This window comes from Enhydra lutris, unplaced genomic scaffold, assembly GCF_002288905.1.
Source record: "Enhydra lutris kenyoni isolate GAN:26980312 unplaced genomic scaffold, ASM228890v2 scaffoldscaffold4, whole genome shotgun sequence".
Classification (NCBI taxonomy): Eukaryota; Metazoa; Chordata; class Mammalia; order Carnivora; family Mustelidae; genus Enhydra; species Enhydra lutris.
In genome coordinates, this window is record NW_019154088.1 from 34,168,712 (window position 1) to 34,185,757 (window position 17,046).

The window sequence follows — 17,046 nt, forward strand, 5'->3', positions numbered from 1 at the left end:
GAAATACCATTATCTTTATATTACTGGCCAGGCTTTGCTAAGCTGTCGAATACTGCCCTCAAGTGGCATTAATGGCTCAATGCAAGATGCATTATACGGCATTCTGTTAATCATGCTAACAAAACCATGTTAAACAAACAAAATCAAAACCTACCTTACTGCTGAAAGTTAATTTTCTATATCTGTAAAGTTATTTTAAATTTGAATCAAGATAAGAGAAGACAGTTACCATAATCTTGCTTTCTGTAATCTGTCCATAGAGGTTCCATATTTAAATCATGATTGGCTATCATGAAACCTTTATGCACATCTAAAATCTCAGAAAAAAGAAAAGCACTGGTAAGTGTTTTAAGGACTTGCATTCTATACAAATGAATGCAAAACTAAAAAGCCTACCCCTTGTTTTGAAATTGCTTATATGAAAAGTAACTAAATCCACTTTGAGATTTAAGAAATAATTTCTCCTTCAATGATAAAACGTTGGTGGCTGGTTGTAGGACCTAAAAATGTCAAAGTAATTTTCATCCAAGATAAAAGATAAAACCAAGTAAATCAGCAATAAAAATAATGAACTCAATTAGATACAGCCGGTGCTCTTTTAAATATAAACTATAAGGGGGCAGGGGAGAAAGTATTCCAACTACTTAGTAAACTTAATTTCATGGCTCATGTAGTACATACTCAGAAAAATATTTGATTTTGGTAGCCTCTGAAAGGTCATTAAAATTTTCCTGTATCTCCCTCTTTCCTATCTTGTTCAGCAGCAAAGAGGTTTAACTAAATGCCTTAAAAGGGAAATTAGTAATTTAAATAAACATTGTATGCTGGGAAAAATACAGCTGGGAAAAGGCGCATGCATAACCAAACAGAGAAAAAGCAGTGACCATCCCAAAGCTTTTTGATTGCTTATAGCTTGCTTCAGTTGCATTAAGCCAAACTGGTGCTGTCTTTCTCCTTTTGCGCTCTGCACACTGTTAGTGCTCACCTGCAGCTTTCCTTCCAAAATAGCCCATTACATGACTGTACAGATCCCTCAGTGGAGCCTCTGGTGGCATTCTGTTCTGCCTCTGTGGGGAAACATTTGCCTTCGGCTTCGAAAGAGCATGTACAACAGTTTTATAAACGCCACCCAGGGAGCCCTGCTGTAGTCCTGCCTCATGACTTGATGACCTAAGAGTACTACGACTACCTAACTGATTACTTGCAATTCCTTCTTTTTCTAATAGAGTGGTGGGAATCTCTGTAGATTCCTTCATTGTCTTACTTAGTGGCGCTGTACCAACTGTACCTAGAGGCCTGTACACACCAGGTTTTACTAACTCTGTCAAACTACCTGAGCTGATATGGGGGTTGCTGGTGCTGCTAGTGCTGCTGTTACTACTACTACTAAAGCCACCAAGCTTCCGCAGTCTCATCTTCCATGGAGCCTCTTTGTTTTCCAGAGGATTATAAAACTGAACTGACTCAGTAGATGGTCTAAAAGTAACATGAACAGTATTTCGTTTTTTAGTAGCTATTTTCATGATTTTGGCTCTATGAGTTACTGTTTCAGACAAGCTCCTTTTAGTTGGAGAAAGCTTGCTAGTGCTTGTAACATGAGGCAGTCTATGGTTAAGAGGTGTTTTTAGTGTAGTTTTCTTGGCATGCATTACATGTGGGACAATGATTTTTTCACTGATTTGCACACCCTTAACCTTTTCGACTAATGTTGTATCCACACAGGCATCTAATTCTGTGGCTGTCTGTCTATATAGGTGTTTCCTTTTTTCTTTATCACAAGGGCTCCCTGAACTAGGTTCTGAGGACTGTTTGTCACTGTTTAGTTCCTTAGATTTTTCATAAGTTTTTGTTCTCATAAAACTTCCTAACTGGTTAGGTGCAATACTACTCATGAAGACAGCTGAGTTTGGTTCTTTTTGAAACTGAATGTTTTCAGGAGTCCCAACAAAAGAGGCGGTATTTTCTGATTTACTTTCTTGGTCTATGTATTCTAATTTATCTGAAGATGATCGTTCATCCCTATTTACTGCAATAATCATTTCCTCGGAAGCTGCATCTTTACCTAACTCATTTTTACTATGATTTTCCTGGTTTTCCTTAAAATATTCTTTCAGGGAGGAAAGAAGATCGTCATCTCCTTCAAGGTCAATGTACTGGATTTGTTCAAAAGCTGAATCTGCAAGTTCTACTGGATCTATTAAGTGACAAAGATGGTCATATATGCTATCACCAACTTCCAGAGAAGACTCTCTACTATGAGTATCAGTGATGTGGCTTTCAGTGGATCTAGTTATTGAAGAAGCCTCTGTGGAACTCTGCAAGCTTGGCGCATGACGGGATGAACTGTCAATGACAGGAACTGCACCTTTGGCTCGCTCAACAGTGAATGGTTCCAAGATGTCAGAAGTGCTGCTACTTCGAGGCAATGGCTGCTCCTCATTCAAAGCACCAAAAACTTCATTTCCAGTGTCTTCACTTTGTGAAAAATGTCTGACTCTAGTTGGGCGGGGAAGTATTTGAGCATCATCAATATCTGTAAAAAAGAAAAATTATGAAGAGTAGGAACTACATGAACATGAAGAATATATTATTAAATTTCAACCATACCCTAAGCATATGCTTAAAATAAAAAAATTCTGAGATTTTTTGGTAAGCTCAATGAAATCTATTAAAAATAGAAATTTGTTTTTAAATAACGATGGGCACAAGCCAATATAGCATGTAGTGTCAATGAATTAGAAAACTATCAGAATACATTTTAAGATGTTAACATGCATAGTAATAGTGAGGTGATGAAATATTTGGAAGTGCAGTTAAAGATAGAGCTGTGCCAATAAATAAAGCAATTTAAACTTGCTATTCAATTTTTCCTATTTAAGTTCCAAGCATAAAAAAGTAGAACTTAACACAGGAAGCTGATTTAGGTATTCCACTGTAGAATCTTATAGGGTCTCATAAATTCTCATTTCTTCCTTACCAGGCAAGAGGCATCATCTTTTCTTTAAATCTTGCTTATTTGTTTGATCACATATTACAATGAAAATCTCCCTCTCTTCTACCGAGGTGTTTTGCATTATTTTTTACAGCATCAATATCTATTCACCCTATCAAACACAGTGCTAAAAAAATTTTTTTTCCCATTTCTCACAAACACCATTTAATCTACTAGGAAGAAACCTTCTCTGCCTATCATTGGCCCTTACCATTAAACAAATATCAAATCTTAAAAATTGTATCTAGGTCGTTTGGGGTACCTGGGTGGCTCAGTAGATTAAGTGTCTGAATCTTGATTTTGGCTCAGGTCATGATCTCAGGGTCCTGCAATGGAGCCTGCACTGGGCTCCATGCTCAGCAGGGAGTCTGCTTGGGATTCCCTCCTTCTCCCTCTGCCTTTCCCCCTGCTCATGCATGCACACACCCTCTCTCTAAATAAATAAAATCTTAAAAAAAAAAAAGGGTATCTTTTTACATCTCTAAGAATTACAGATTTTAGAGTCAAATGGGCATTACAGATTATCTAATTTAATTTTCTTACTGAGGAAACTGAGGCCCAAAGAGGTAATACCAGAAACTATGAGAAGCAGGCTTAGTGTTCTATGTCACTGCATTGCTTTCGCTGCTCAGTATATGGTAAATCCTCAAAAACATTTATGAAATTGAAAATCACAACCTGAAGTACTATGATATATAGTACTATATATCTATAGTACTATAGATATATGCAAATTAGAAATTTTATAATTAAAATACAGTACCTATGAATCCACCCTGGCCTTTACATTACCAAGAAATACGTTAAAAAAATTTTTGTTTGTAAGCCAGCAAAATACAATGAAAAAAGGACAAAGAGTTAAAAAGTCAGATGTTGTTATTCATTAGGCTTATGATGCAAAGATAATAAGTAACAGAACTATAACTGAAAATGGGACGATTTAGATCCAGAGTAAAACAGTGACTTATCTAAGACCACAAATTAACTTACTGATTGTGCTAGGTATAGAACTTCGGTTTTCTTACTCCAGACTCTGAGACCAGTGTTCTCATTTATAAAATGGGGACAGTAACTTAAAATTTCTTGGGATCCATGCTATGCATAAAAGGAGGCTGGTCTTTCTGCTATTTTATTCATATCAAGTTCTTTTACAAGGTCCAGAAGGAGTCACGTTATACAGATTCAGAACAAGGGAAGTTTGTATTTTAAGATTCAACTATATTCCTGAAGATATACATTTAGATTTCAAGCTCAGGTCAAATACACAATACTGCTGGAAGTTAAGACAATCTATTTTATCATTCAGTTGAGGGGAATATTCTAAATATTTATTTCTATATCTATTTCTATATCTAAATATGACATTGGTTTTCTTCTTCATACACTCCATTTAGAAATTCTTTTAAATGAAAAGTGAAACATTTCCTCAGAAACTAAACATTTACGCATTTATACCCATTTATTATTGCAGCAGATAACTAATGCTTATTTATCTGACTTAACAAATGTATTTTGGTTTTATTGAGGCAGAGGTTATTTTTAAAATGCACTCCAAGTTTCTTTCCACAAAATACCCTAAGAGGATCAGCAAAGGATAAAAATTAATTCTCTATAAAAAGCCTTGAAAATTTTAAAGTTGAGACTTCATCTGCTTCAATTCAAAATTTAAAATTTAAAACCTTATTAAAAGCTAATGTTATGGGAGAGCCTGAGTGGCTTAGTCGGTTAGGTGTCAGACTTCGGCTCAGGTCATGATCCCAGGGTCCTCCCATGTCAGGCTCCTTACTCAGCGGGGAGCCAGCTTCTCTCTCTCCCTGCTGCTCCCCCTGCTTATGCTTTCTCTCCCTGTCAAATAAATAAATAAAATCTTAAAAAAAAAAAAAAAAGATAATGTTATGATTCTAGCAAATATATGAACTTCAGAAAAGAAGTAGAATATTAGTTTTAAATTTTAAGTTCCTGACATTTCATAATTTTTCTATTCTAAACAAGCCAGTAAAGATTTCTGTGAAGTTCTCTTTTTAAGAATTTGTTCCCAACCCTGTCCTCACCTTGCATAATTAAAGAATATAACCATTATTTCAGTTTTTTTTTCCTTAACTTTTTTTTATGAATATCCAATACTTTCATGCAAGTTTAAGAGGCAAGAGCTTTTAAAAAAAAAGCATATTTTTCTATCAATAATATACTGCTTGAGAACTTAAGTTTAAATTTAAACAAAAAAAAAACAGTATTTAAGCTTTAAATATAGTTCTTATAACTATATAAAATTAGTAACTGAATAACATCAAAGAAGAAAATAACTGCTGATAGGAAATCAATGTCAGCAGTTAAGCATAACTGACTGGAGCAAGCTTTAAATTTAAAGAAATGCCTGTATACCTGCATTCTGTTAAGGAGAAAAACACTAAATGATAGCTAAACCATATAGTCTTTTCTACATGTGAGGCATTGTTACAAGCATCTTACATATATTAACTCACTAATTCTCACAACAACACTGTGAAGTAGGCGTTGTTATCCCCATTTTATAGATTTGAAGAAACTAAGTGACTTGTCCGAGGTTACACAGCTAGAAAGCAGAGAGCTGGGATTTGAGGGCAAAAACTAGTCCATGTTTTAAGTATCCTGAATAATATCTGTCATATAGTCATGAAATAATTCATTAATATTTTTAAATTGGCAAAAATTAATTGTGTTAAATTATAAAGCAGCATAATGACTTATCTCTAAAGATAAGAATCTTAGAAATCAAGACTTAGTCAAATACAAATATTAGTGAATTACAGAAGAAAACAACTGACAAACTTTGTATTGGATTGCTGAAAATAACAGTGGCTTTAGGTTTAAACAAAAATGGGTCTTCAAAACAATTATGCTGCTTATATTTTACCTTGAAAAACAGTAGCCTTTAAATGAAATTATTTTAATCTAAAGTATTAGTAACCATTAAACAAGCAAAACAAGAAAAAAGTTTTTAAACAAATTTTAAAAAAACTTTTGAACATTGATAAAATGCTTCCTATGGAGCCTACAAAGTGCTAGAAATGTCAAGTTTTATCTCCGGATTTCCTTAATAATGTTTAGTATGAAAAATGCTGGAAATTAATTCTGGAAATTACTTCTGGAATAGTTTTTCTTCCCTGAATATTCTGTTTCAAAGCAAAGTTTTCTTTGTTATTTTGAATGATAAACTCTAAACTAAAGCTTGCAATGTGTAAAAAAAATTTCTTCCCACTAGAATTATGCTTCTTCAGGATTTTGTTTGTATCAACATCACAATATCCCCAGTGCTTGAAATAACTCTTGTTACATAGTAGAGGTTTAGTACACTAACACTGGTAAAGTACAGCATGTCTTTTATAATAAAAATTAGTAGCTGCTAATTCATAAAATATCAACCTAGTTCCTCAATCTTCCTAGTTCCTATAATCTCTTAAGTTGTAACACTAACACACCACTAGGAAATTTAAATAATTTTACAAAACAGGTACAGAATCAAGAGCCAAATCCTGTTTACCCAAAGTTAAATTCTATTTTTGATCAATCATAAACACTAGTGGAATTATAAAAATCATTTATATCAGTTTACAAAGAAGTTCATACCATTTTAAAGCTGAAGTTTTTTTCTGGATTTACCTAAAGGAAATGAATGTCCTTTATGTAATTAAAAAATGTTTTTGCCTATTTGGGCAACATGGCAATGTACTTTCAAGGTAAGAACCACAGAGCATCCATGTTTCCAATTTTATTACTAACATAGTCTAATAAAGACTCTTTTCAAGACTGGATGTTCAATTTACAGGTAATTCAAAGCAGTATCTACATCACCGAAATCATGGAAAAAGAGTCTATGCTGATGTTTTGTTGCAATTGTGAGTCTTATTGCTTACATTTTGGTCATTGACAGCATAAAGAAATGCTATTGATTTTTCTAAATTGTTCTTATATTGGCAACTTTGTTGAACTTTTATAGATTCTAGCAGTTTATTAACTCGGTTTTCCTAGTCATTAAATCAGGAAGCCTCCTTCTGATGCCCCATAATTCTCTGGCTTAGAGAAGTTAATAAGTTTCAACTCACAAAAAAGTTAAAAGCAATAAATCAACCTCAAATAACTTTAATTTTGAACACTAAAATTTAAACCGCTAAACTATCTTCTACTCTTTCATCCTTCTAATACTGTTTCCCTTACTCTTAAATTTTGGAAATAGACAAATAACCAATACATTTTTCATTTTAAGAAAATTATACTGGGGGCACCTGGGTAGCTCAGTTGTTAAGTGTCTAATTTCGTCTCAGGTCATGATCCTAGGGTCCTGGAATGGACCCTGCATTGGGCTCTCTGTTTGGCGGGAGGTCTGCTTCTCCCTCTCCCACTCCCCCTGCTTGTGTTCCCTCTCTTGCTGCGTCTCTGTCAAATAAGTAAATAAAACCTTTAAAAAAATTTTAATTAAAGGGTGCCTGGGTGGCTCAGTGGGTTAAGCCTCTGCCTTCAGCTCAGGTCATGATCTCAGGGTCCTGGGATCGAGCCCCGAGTCGGGCTCTCCACTCCTTGGGGAGCCTGCTTCCCTGCCTCTCTGCCTGCCTCTCTGCCTACTTGTGATCTCTCTCTCTGTCAAATTAATAAATAAAATCTTTTAAAAAATATTAATTAAAGAAATAAAAGAAAATTACACTGTTTGGGGGGCGCCCGGGTGGCTCAGTCGTTTAAGCGTCTGCCTTCAGCTCAGGCCATGATCCCAGGGTCCTGGGATGGAGCTCCACATAGGGCTCCCTGCTCTGTAGGAAGCCTGCTTCTCCCTCTCCCACTCCCCCTGCTTGTGTTCCCTCTCTCGCTGTTTCTGTCTCTGTCAAATAAGTAACTAAAACCTTTAAAAAAAAAAAAAAAAAAAAGAAAGAAAGAAAGAAAGAAAATTACACTGTTTTGTTTATGAACATGTTATGTAATGCCATTTTAAGTTAGCTTCAAGTTTTGAGACATACTTTAAAAAATTAATACAAATTATTCCAGCAAAAACAAAATAAAACAAATTTGATTTAGAATTATGCTAGAACCAGCAGATTACAGGTAGAAAATCTATAAAAGATTACTATCACATGTTGATGATAACAAAGAAATTCCTTGGTTGTGTAAAGAAGGGCCTACTTGTTTGGTTGGAGGTGGAAAATTCTCCTCCTGATTAGGTAGAACTGAGGAACAGGATGGGGCATGAGAGATAACATTTTCTTTCTTCTGATACTTAGAAAATAGAAGTAGAAAGATCAAAATATTTTGCTCTACAGAGCTCAATTCAAATAATGAACCACTATTAAATAACATTAGCACCCTATGTAAAACAGCCTAGAGAGACTAGAGTCTAACAGCAAGTATGACAAACAAGTTAGCAGTTGAGAACAAGTTCAAAGAAAGTAAATCTGTAAACTTAATTTCCAGGTGAGAAACCCACACTACTTACTTAGAAAATAGTAAGAATCAGTTGGAAAAGCATAAACAAAGTCAGGTAGTGACCCTGCTTATGTTTTGTTTTGACATCACTTCCTTCATTAAAGTACTACTTTTTGCAATAAAAGCTTATTTGCTTAAGAAAAATTACTGAGATTTCTGGCTTCTCTGTAATCCATTTATCAGGAAAAGAAAGACTGCTTAGCCTAATCTACCAAATGTTTAAAAGCATAATCTAGTTTAGGAATGAAGAGTATGGTTGGCCAGACACCTGTATTACTTGTAGAGTTTTAAAAAATAATGTTAGATGCCTGTGCAACCCCCAGCATATTATATCAAAACCTGAGGCAGATGCCTGGGAAAAAATATTATTTTAATTGTTACACATGAGTCTATTGTTAAGAACTGATGAAACATTAAGCAAATGCCTTTGAACTAGTCCCCCAGTTTAAGAAAAACTCTTCAAGGATATTCAGCTATTTAAATAGTTTGGTCTGTATAAAACTATAAATAACATAAATAGCATCACACAACAGTGTAGGTAGAATGGACATCTAAACAAGAATACTGGAGGAAAAAGAAGGGCTGGACAGAAATAGGGTGCTTTAAAAGCTGATGGTCCATTTTTTAGAATCTCAGTGTTTAAAAAAAGGAGGGGATGCCTGGGTGGCTCAGTTGGTTGGGCATCTGTATTTGGCTCACGTCATGATCCCAGGGTCCTAGGATCTAGTCTGACATCATGCTCCCTGCTCAATGGGGAGTCTGCTTCCCCCTCTGCCTGCCGCTCCCCCTGCTTGTGTTCTCTCTGACAAATAAATAAAATCTTAAAAAAGGCGGGGGGGATCAAACAGCTTCCTTCTACCTGCATAAGTATTCAAGAGCATCAGGTATATATTTTTCCAGAGAACTCCACTTCTAACCAAAAGCTAGAAGACTGTCTATGAGTATTTTCACTGTTTTTTGGTGAAGCAGTTACAGAAACCTCAGCTCCTGATCTTAAATGATGTGCCCAGGAAATACGTTATTGAGTTCATTTAGCCTGCTAATATGAGGAAGAGACCTAAAACTATGAAAAATTTTCCTTTGCAGTTCATTTTAACTCTCTCTGTACAATAACTATTCTATAGTAAAATTTACTCAAACCTTGGAAGGAAACATAAGCAAATCGTTTGGTTAAGAATCTAAAACTGTGGCAGTTTTTAAAATTTAGCACTATTTTAAAAAAATCTCTCTTCATAGAACTTCTTTTTCCTTTCCCTATCTCTCCCCCTTATGGTCTTGCCTCCCCCCTCACCCCCTTCAATGCATCTAACACCAGAAAAACCAAACGCCAGGCCTTCAATTTGCCTCCAATAATAATAGGGGCAATGAAAAATATCCAATAATCCAGATTTCTACTGTATAAGCGTGTATAAGAATAATCCTGTCCCATTTTCACAGCTAATTTTTAAAATTATGAGGTCAGTTCATCAAAGTCTTGCAAATTTGTTCTCTCTGGAACCAAAATGCTTTAGAATGTCAATGTGTGTACCTGGGAAAGCTCTCCATATTAAATAAGTTTGAGAAATAAACAGTTGTGAGGAGGGTATGTATTTGTGTGTTTCTTTTTAAAACTGGACTTCTAGAATATATTGATACACACTATAAATCTTTAATCCATACGACTTATTAAGTTCTCCCAGAAAGTGTTGTAAATTTACACAACTGCATGGCAAATGCTGAATTCATTCACAAGTCACTTCTCAGTAAAGAAGAGTTTTTGCTGCTATTTTATATGTTCCTTGCCCCTTTTAAGCCTTAAAAGAAATATGGCTTTTACTAAAAATAACCAAGTCTAACTATGCTTTTATATCTTATATGTATACATGCACAAATAACCAGAAGCAACTGTATTACAAGTTATCAATAGATAAGCACTGGTTTGAAGGATTATGTGTATTTTTTAAATACTTTTCTATATAATCCGTATTTTCTAAAATTAACAGTAGTTTGATAACCATATATAAAGTTTGTTTTTATTTGGTGACTGATATTTCACCATTATCTAACTCTTTAAATCTATCATAGAATGCATGTTACCCCAAATGAAGGAAATGAAAACAACAAATACAACTGCCACTTAGAAAACTCCTTTCAGGGACGCCTGGGTGGCTCAGTTGGTTAAGCGGCTGCCTTCGGCTCAGGTCATGATCCCAGGGTCCTGGGATCGAGTCCCACATCAGGCTCCTTGCTCGGCAGGGAGCCTGCTTCTCCCTCTGCCTCTGCCTGCCTCTCTGTCTGCCTGTGCTCGCTCGCTCTCTCTCCCTCTGTCCCTGACAAATAAATAAAAATCTTAAAAAAAAAAAAAAAGAAAACTCCTTTCAAACACTGTTCCTAAAACACCTTCCCCACTAAATCATTAAAAGGTAATCTTTCTGAATTATGTATTTACAGTGAAGCAAGGATTCTGAAATAGGCACTTATCCTAGTTAAGACACTACCTTACAACATTTTAAAGGGAACACCTCATGTTTATTTTAGCTTTTTTTTTTTTAAGATTTTTATTTATTTATTTGACAGACAGAGATCACAAGTAGGGAGAAAGGCAGGCAGAGAGAGAGAGGAGGAAGCAGGCTCCCTGCAGAACAGAGAGCCCGATGTGGGGCTCGATCCCAGGACCCTGGGATCATGACCCAAGCCGAAGGCAGAGGCTTTAACCCACTGAGCCACCCAGGCGCCCTTATTTTAGCGTTTAAAAAATATTTCAGCACTTAACATGCATATTTGCTAAAATATTATTTAAGCTGCAGACAAGAAAGTCTGCAAAGCCCTTAAGATTCTGAGAAAAAAAATAAATTTTTTTGTCAGTTTTAACACAGCAGGGGACTATTTCATCCAAACATTTAAGAATTAGTGGCCAAGGGCGCCTGGGTGGCTCTGTGGGTTAAAGCCTCTGCCTCCGGCTCAGATCATGATCCCAGCGTCCTTGGGTTGAGTCCCACATCGGGCTCTCTGCTCAGCGGGGAGCCTGCTTCTCTGTCTCTCTCAGCCTGCCTCTCTGCCTACTTGTGATCTCTGTCTGTCAAATAAATAAATAAAATCTTTAAAAAAAATTAAAAAATTAAAAAAAGAATTACAAGGGGTGTGTGGGTGGCTTACTTGGTTAGGCAGGCTTCTGCCTTCCTTTGGCTCAGGTCATGACCCCAGGGTACTGGAATCAAGCCCCACATTGTGTTTGGCCTCCTGCTCAGTGGGGGTCTGCTTCTCCTTCTCCCACTGCCCCTCCCCTTGTGCACGCACTCACACACTCCCGCACTCTCTCATAAATAAAATCTTTAAAAAAAAAAAAGAGTAAGTGGCCAAAATTCATTTCAATTTTCCTAAACATGTCAAAAATGGTTTGTAGTAAATGCTTTAAAAATGTTTTTTAAAACTGGAAAAAAAAAAAAAAAAAAGCCTGAAGCAAAAAATATATTTAAGAGAAGTTTACAACAAATTGGGAGTTTCTTTTAGCTATATATAATTTAGTTATAAGAAGAGAAACATTGTTTTGTCCATTTATGTAATTGAAATTATAATTTGACTCAATCAACAAAATCAGTGCTACTTACATAGGTAGGTACAGCACCTAAATGAAGCACCAAAGAGACAAAACATTCAAATTCTTTACTTGTAGCTAAGCATCATATATAACAAAAATATGTGCTGTTTTCTTCTATATATTAAAATTTATATTATTTCATTTATGTATTTCCAATCTTACTACTCTTTGCATCAATAGCTTAAATTATTCAGGTAGCCTAATCTTACTGGTGTCAAATACATATTCATTCATCATCAAATACTTATTGAGCATCCAGGTTTGAATTTGAGACCAAATTTTCTATTTTATCATTATCATCCATAAAACTCCATAGTTGGCTCTCAATTTCATTGTAAGATTCTGGTAGAGATTCATTATTTCTATTATACTTTGGTTCTAAAAAATAATATTGAATACTTCTCAAAAACATCATAAATATATACCTAAGTATTTATATATCTAAGTATTTACCTAAGTATCTATCAATCAAGGTATCTTGAACTAGAAAACACAAACATATCACATCCAGTAACTGAATATTTTATTTTCTCATTTTCAGGAAAATAAAATACTAAGTTTTTTTCAGTTACAGTATTTTCAAAGAATACCAACCACAACAGTGTCTATGTATCTACGTATATTCACCTCTCAATATGTATCCCTTTGGTTTGGTTGAAATATCTGATATTGTATCACAGATGGTGGAAAGCACTTCAACTAAAATAACATAATTAATAAAAATGCACCTTCCCTTTGGAGCACTTGGGTGGCTCAGCTGGTTAAGTGCCTGAATTGATTTCGGTTCAGGTCATGATCTTGGGGTCCTGGGATCAAGCCCCATGTAGGGCACCACGCTCAATGAGCAGTCTACTTCAAGATTATCTCTCCCCATCTGCTCTTCCCAGCTCCCACCCCCACTCTCATTCTCCCTCTAAAACAAATAAATAAATCTTTAAAAAAAGAGGGGGGGCACCTTTCCTCACATAAGCCTTCAATCCATCAGGAACTGAAAGGATGAAGACAGGTTGTTTAAAAGAAAAAGAAAAAAAAAAAGCCAACCTCACCAAAAATGACAATGTCAACAAAACACTCCTAAGAAGAGTGATAAGAAAGTACCTAAAAATGTACAAGTCATTTTCTTCCAGCTAGCACATTTTGCATAGTAACTATTCAACATGTTTGCTTCTGCCTAAAAGACAAGACACTATATGATTTTATTCACACAAAATTATTTTTTTTAAAAAGCTAATCCACAGTGATAGAAATCAAAAGCAATTGTGGGGAGGAGGGGTAAAGACCTGAAAGTGTCACTAGGAAATTTGGGGGATAATAGAAATGTTCTGTATTTGTTTGGGATGACAGTTAACAGGGGTGTATACAATTCTCAAAAATCACTGAACTGAACCCAGGACCTATACATTTTATTATATGTTAATTAAACCTTATTAAAGAGCAGATCATCTAGTCCTGTACTGGGGATCAAGGGCCTGAGGCAGAACTGAAAAGCTGACCAGATTTTGAGGTTCCTTAAAACTTGGGGCTTCATAGCATGGTTTCTTTACTTGGCTTAAAAATGAGTTCTTATAATTATATACACTATTATAATCTAATATAAAGAAAAAGATTGATTCCAAAGCAACTCTAAGATTTGGGTACTTTTCTCAATTATTGATTCCCCTTGCTTACTTCCATTACTACAGATGATAGAGATGCATTATTCAAGATTTACCATATTTTTAGTCAAAACAATGGGAAATTAAAAGTCAAGGCTCTTATTGTTACCTTCCAAGTCATCTTTTGTCAAACATCTATAATAACATAAATATATATTACTATTTCTTTTAACCACCTGAGAAGAAAAAACTCAACTGTAAACAGAAAAAAATTTACAACCAAAAATAGTGGACATTGGCACAGCACTAAACTTAGCACTTCCAGAATGAACTGCCAGGATAGCATTAGAATTCAAATAACTCAAAATGTTGATTTCTCAACCACTTTCCCAATTTCCCACACCTCCCCCAAAGAAATTAACTTTGAAGAGTTTATTTGATTAAGCAAAATTTGAAAGCAGAAGGATTAAAAAGTGAAAAAGGTGGTGCAGAAATTAGCAGAGGTGGCACTACCTGAAAGCTCATCAGAAAGGGGAGTGAGAACAATATCAGGCAAGAAGGGTTTGGAAGTATGGATCAGAACAGGAGCACTTTTAGCACTGCGTATATAGGCCGATGGCAGAGCACATTCACCAATGGATCGGCTTCTCATGGCTTTAAAAAAGGAAAAGAAAGAAGTGGGGAAGGAAAAAAGAAGAGTGACTATAATGAAAGGCTTGTGTCACAGAAAAAGCAGCAACAGAGAAAACTAAAAGATACAAAGGAAGGAAATTTTAAATTAAAACATTTCAGCACGGCAAATACTGGCAAGCTGTAAGAAAAGAAATCAGAGAACACATGACATTTTGAATGTAAAGTTTTTGGTGTAAAGCAGGAAAATGCTTTTTTTATTAGCAGTTACAATGGTATAGCATTAAACATGAGCAGACACTTTAAATTAGCACTATGTTCTCAAAACCAAGGGTTGAAAAGTTCATTGAATGGAAACACTGAAAAGAACTCAATATTATCAGTTCAAAGAAATTTTTGGTACTATATTCAGGCATTTCTCTGAGCCATTATGTGGCAATTGCGAGTCATTCTTCTTAATGAAGCTGAATTCCAAAAACAAACAATTCCTACCTACATGCTCCTCCCTAACAAAGTTTCGAAGTCACCCCAGGTCATTTTTAGAACATTTTATGTAATTCATAATCTAAAGGATTGAATCTCATGGTTAGTATTCAATCTTGGTAGGAGAAGAAGGCTTACTTAAATCCGTATCTCTTATTTATGTTAAAGCGTAACAGTATATAGGACGCCTGGGTGGCTCAGTTGGTTAAGCGCCGGACTTCAGCTCAGGTCATGATCCTGGGATCCTGGGATTGAGCTCCACAACGGGCTCCCTTCTCAGTGGGAAGTCTGTTTCTCCCTCTCCTTCTGCCCCTGTCCCTGCTTGTACTCTCTCTCTCTTTCAAATAAATAAATTAAAAAGAAATAAAGTTTAACAGTATAATTTAAAACTTTTACGTGGAAGTATTTATAGAAGATAGAATTTGCAATCTGGATGAAAAATCAAGTCACTGAGAAATATAAACAAGTCTGTGCTAATTCAGAGCTTAAGTATCTAATACAAAAACTTGAAAGATTAAGTTCTTAAAGATAACTTAAAAACTGGATTACTTTTTAAAAATTACATTTGTACTTGCATTTGGTAGTCTCGTGTAAGGAGTCATCAGTTCTCACAATTAAAGACAAATTTTAGCACACTTAGAAATAAATTAGTAGTCAAGTTTATACTTCCCAAACATGTTTTTAACTTAACTTCCAGTTTAGGGATTCTTGAACAAATGAAGGTATGCATAGTGTTCTGTATGAATAGAGGACTTAAAAGAAACAATACTCCATAATATTCATATAATATGACAATTTAAAAAATTTGAGCATTAATATCAATTCAAAATCTTGGCTTTCCTGTTTAATGGAAACTCTTGGTTCCCTCCCTGATGCCTAAATTCCTTAGCCTGTCACACAAGGACTATGCGACCGCGTGCACTGATCACTGCAACTGCATCTTCTCCTCCTGTTCTTACATGCTGCTGCCATAGAGAATTTTTATACTGCTTCCTGAAATTTCCATGCTCTTTCAAAACAGCATGACTTTGTGAATTCATAATATCCTTGGTCTTCTTTTCCTCCTGACATTCCTTCTTACTCAAAATGTCATTTTATCTGTGAAGCTTTTCTAACTCTCCCACATAATTAAATTTACTGGCAATATAGCAATGAACAAAACAGTTAAGCATCCCTGCTTTTGCAAAGCTTACAATCTATTTTTAGTGGACTGTATGTTTTTTATGTCAGCCTCCCAACTTTTCAAACACACAACTATATCCTCTGATTTTTATAAGCCTAGCACGTGGCATATATGAGCTCAATACAAGCTTACAGAATGAATATCTGTATTTGGGGAGTCTAGCATAATTATTTGTAAAAGGTTTCAGTTGCAAACATAGAGGAGTAAATAAAAAAAGATACTTAAAACTAAATTGATTCTTTTAAAACTATTTGATTCAATTTTCAATTCTACAGAATTATATTTTTCTTCTATTTTTTTCCTTTGGGTTAGATGGTTCTTTGGATATAACAATTCCTTTTATTTCTTCTTTCCTACCACCAACTTGAAGAGCTTGGGCATTTCCCTTGGAACTTTCCATAATCACAGTGGTTTAAGTTTGTTATGATTCCAGATGAATTCTACAAAAATGTACCCCTCTATTTTTTTTTTTTTACTATACTACAGGTCTTACTACAGGCATACCTGAAAATCTGCCCAGTACCTCACACAGCCATGTAACCTGCACTACAAAAAATTACTTACGATGAATTAGATACTAGGATTTCTGGGGATTTACTAATCTAAAGCTCAGGTCAGAAATCTCCAGAAAGCCACTGAAATTGCTACTGCCACATATACTCCTAAGCCACACACATCAGTGATCTTCAATCTGTAATATGTGTCTTATGTAGATGAAAGGGCAGCATGAAAAATAAAACATAAAGAAGTAAAAACAAAATTTCAAACATATAAGCATGCCAATTTTTGAAGGCTTTTTATCTTTACCCTTCTCAAAAAAATGAATAAAAAAGAAAAATAGATGCATTCCACATAAATTCATCTTGGATCATAAAACAAACACATTAGGTCAAAAACTGTAACCTTCATTCAAGAGTTCCCATGCAATGTCAGAAATTCATAAACAGCAAATATATTAAATCAGTAAAAGTACACAAACACAAAATAAATAGAAGGAAGGCAAGTCTGGCCTTTTCTCACTTCTAAAATCATACATTTCTCCATATTTACAATTAAATAAAATTCACGTCATACATACATGTCTACTTGAAGAAATACCTTTATAAGTCCCCCCAAACTAAGGCTCAAGATTATAATA

General features: G+C 35.0%; 1 protein-coding gene across 4 annotated transcripts in view; it reads right to left on the reverse strand.

Moving 5' to 3' along the window:
* Positions 1–17,046, reverse strand: part of LOC111158948 (Ral GTPase activating protein catalytic alpha subunit 1) — a 246,811-nt gene that overhangs the window by 136,459 nt on the left and 93,306 nt on the right. For 2 of the 4 annotated variants that reach the window (XM_022521311.1, XM_022521309.1), the window contains exon 17: positions 2,366–2,533. In XM_022521311.1, the coding sequence (XP_022377019.1) occupies positions 2,366–2,533 (168 nt within the window). Of the gene's footprint in view, positions 1–985; positions 2,534–14,125; positions 14,267–17,046 lie in introns of all 4 variants that reach the window. The other 2 variants (XM_022521306.1, XM_022521296.1) reach the window with 2 other exon arrangements.